This window comes from Nothoprocta perdicaria, unplaced genomic scaffold, assembly GCF_003342845.1.
Source record: "Nothoprocta perdicaria isolate Ctin4 unplaced genomic scaffold, notPer1 scaffold_103, whole genome shotgun sequence".
In the NCBI taxonomy this organism is placed as follows: domain Eukaryota; kingdom Metazoa; phylum Chordata; class Aves; order Tinamiformes; family Tinamidae; genus Nothoprocta; species Nothoprocta perdicaria.
In genome coordinates, this window is record NW_020454128.1 from 596,536 (window position 1) to 599,309 (window position 2,774).

The following is a 2,774-nucleotide window of genomic DNA, read 5'->3' on the forward strand; positions in this document are numbered from 1 at the left end:
CGCTCCCCGCGGGTCGGCGGCCGCGCGGGGGCGGCCGTGGCGCGGGGCCCCACGCACGATGCCCCGGGCCGCCCACTCGCAGGGACCTGGCGCCGCAATAACCGGAGTGCAGCAACGCGGCCGCCGCCGAGCCCCTGCCTCGCTTCCCTGCCGGTTGCCCGGGAGAGGGGATAGCGAGGAATAGGAAAGTGTCGAGGGGGCGGTTCGGTCTCACTGCAGGGCCCCGCTGCACGACCCGCCGCTCACCCCGTGCTGCTTCTCTCCCACTCTGCAGATAATGTTATGGACATTGGATTAGCGAACGAAAAGGCAAGCCAGGAACTGTCCTCCTATTCGGGCACTTTTCAGCCCGCCCCGGGCAACAAGACTGTGACCTACCTGGGAAAATTCGCCTTCGACTCCCCCTCCAACTGGTGCCAGGACAACATCATCAGCTTGATGAGCGCGGGGATCCTGGGGGTGCCCCCGTCGTCGGGCGCGCTCACCAGCACGCAGAGCTCGGCCGGCAGCATGGGGCCACCGCAGGGCGACGTGGACCAGATGTACCCCGCGCTGCCGCCCTACTCCTCCTGCAGCGACCTCTACCCAGAGCCCGTCTCCTTCCACGACCCCCAGAACAACCCCGGCCTCACTTACTCGCCCCAGGATTACCAGGCAGCCAAGCCCGCCTTGGACAGCAACCTCTTCCCTATGATCCCAGACTATAACCTCTACCACCATCCCAACGACATGGGCACCATCACAGAGCACAAACCCTTCCAGAGCTTGGACCCCATCCGTGTCAACCCACCCCCCATCACCCCACTGGAGACCATCAAGGCCTTCAAGGACAAGCAGATCCACCCGGGTTTCGGGGGGCTGCCGCAGCCACCCCTCACCCTCAAGCCCATCCGGCCTCGCAAGTACCCCAACCGGCCCAGCAAGACGCCGCTGCACGAGCGGCCCCACGCCTGCCCCGCCGAGGGCTGCGACCGCCGCTTCTCGCGCTCCGACGAGCTCACCCGCCACCTCCGCATCCACACGGGCCACAAGCCTTTCCAGTGCCGCATCTGCATGCGGAGCTTCAGCCGCAGCGACCATCTCACCACCCACATCCGCACCCACACGGGAGAGAAGCCCTTTGCGTGTGAGTTCTGCGGCCGCAAGTTTGCCCGCTCTGACGAGCGCAAGCGGCACGCCAAGATCCACCTCAAGCAGAAGGAGAAGAAGGCCGAGAAGGGCTCCGGGCCGCCCCCCGCCGCACCCCCCGCCACCGCCGCCACCACCTCGCCCCCCGTTGCCCTTGCCCCTGCCGTCACCACGTGCGCCTGAGGCCACCGTGGTGAAACGGGACGGGACGGGCACTGTGGCGCCTCCGGGCCGCCTCCTCTGCTCCCGGCGGGGCCCCGACGGCCGGGCCGACCCCCCCACACACTGCCCGCCCCGGCTGCTCGGAGCTCGGCTCGCCCGGCTCCGGTTTGGGGGAGCCGTTTCCCTCCGTCCCGCACGGCTCAGCCCCGGCTGCCCCGGTCGGTGCGGACCCGGCTGCCGCTCCCGGCTCCCTCGATCCGGTGCCAGCTCCCCCGCTTGCCACCGGCTCCCCGGCCTCGGCGCGTCGGGACCCGCTCCCGCTCCCGCAGCGCCGGCTCCGCAGCCCCGCTCCCGGCTCCCCGCCCTCCATCCCGGCTCCCCGGCCGCGGCTCCGCAGCGCGGCGGGACCCCCCCGACCCGAACCCGGCACCCCCGGAGCCGCCTCGGGCTCCAAGTCACTTTATGGGTCCGGCTCCGGGCCGGCCCTGCCCGCTGCGAGCCCCGCGCGGCGGCGGCGGCCGCGGGAGCGGCGCGGGGGCCGCGCTCGCAGGTAGCGCCGGCTCGGTGGGCGGCACGGAGGCGGCCCCCGCGTCACCTCTTCTTTTTTTCCCCGTTTTCCCCCCTTTTATTATTTTTTTTTTTTCCAGCAGAAGGGAAATTCATTACAGAAATGCAGAATAAAAAACCCCACAGTATTTTGCTGAATACTTTTTATAATGTGAGATATTTTTATTTTATTTTATTTGGTCACTTTAAAAGCAAAAAAAAAAAAAAAAAATCTACGGAGGAGAAAAAAATCAATTAGTCCTCTATTTTATTTTTTTTTCTTTCTCCTTCTGGTATGTGCATGTCATTGCATGACTGCTCTGATTTTTTTCTTCTTTTGTTTTAATAAAACTGTGCTCAGACATTTAAGCTAAACTAAGCAAAAATAATAATGACTTTAAAAAATCTTTGTTGCCAAAAGGTCGTGCTATCCAGGTTTGATGTCTGCATGTGAAAAAAAAAAAAAAAAAAAAAAAAACAGAAAATAAAGAAAAAGCAACACAAAGGAGAGATCATAGCAGGCTGCAAACTTAACATTGAAAAAAAAAGAGCTAAAATAAAAGTGAAAAAAAAAAAAAAAAAAAGAAAAACATACAAAAAATAAAGAGAAGAGAAAGAATGCAGTCTAATTTATGTGAACTGAGAGGAACAAAAAACACAATCAGGTTTAACCACACAAACCTAAGGAATGATATTTTTTGAAAGACTTTTGTATAAAGTTGAGTACTTAGAGAAAAAAATCATACCAGATGTAATATATTTTGTGGATGTTTTTATTTCTTGGATTTATAGTACCTTATACTAAGGTTAAAAAAAAAAATATGCTTGATATTGTGAAAAGGTGATAATTTTCACACACATTTCATTTGCTCATTTGTCATGTTGTAATGCAAATATGATAGTTAATGCATACAGCATTTTTAAGGGAAAAAATCAGA

At 57.4% G+C, this 2,774-nt stretch overlaps 1 protein-coding gene across 1 annotated transcript; it reads left to right on the top strand.

The window, feature by feature from the left end:
- The first annotated feature begins 274 nt into the window (after window positions 1–274).
- On the top strand, window positions 275–1,311 carry EGR3 (early growth response 3). Its single transcript, XM_026042974.1, has one exon. The coding sequence runs from the start codon at window positions 283–285 to the stop codon at window positions 1,309–1,311; it is 1,029 nt and encodes a 342-aa protein (XP_025898759.1). The 5' UTR covers window positions 275–282.
- The last annotated feature ends 1,463 nt before the right edge of the window (window positions 1,312–2,774 follow it).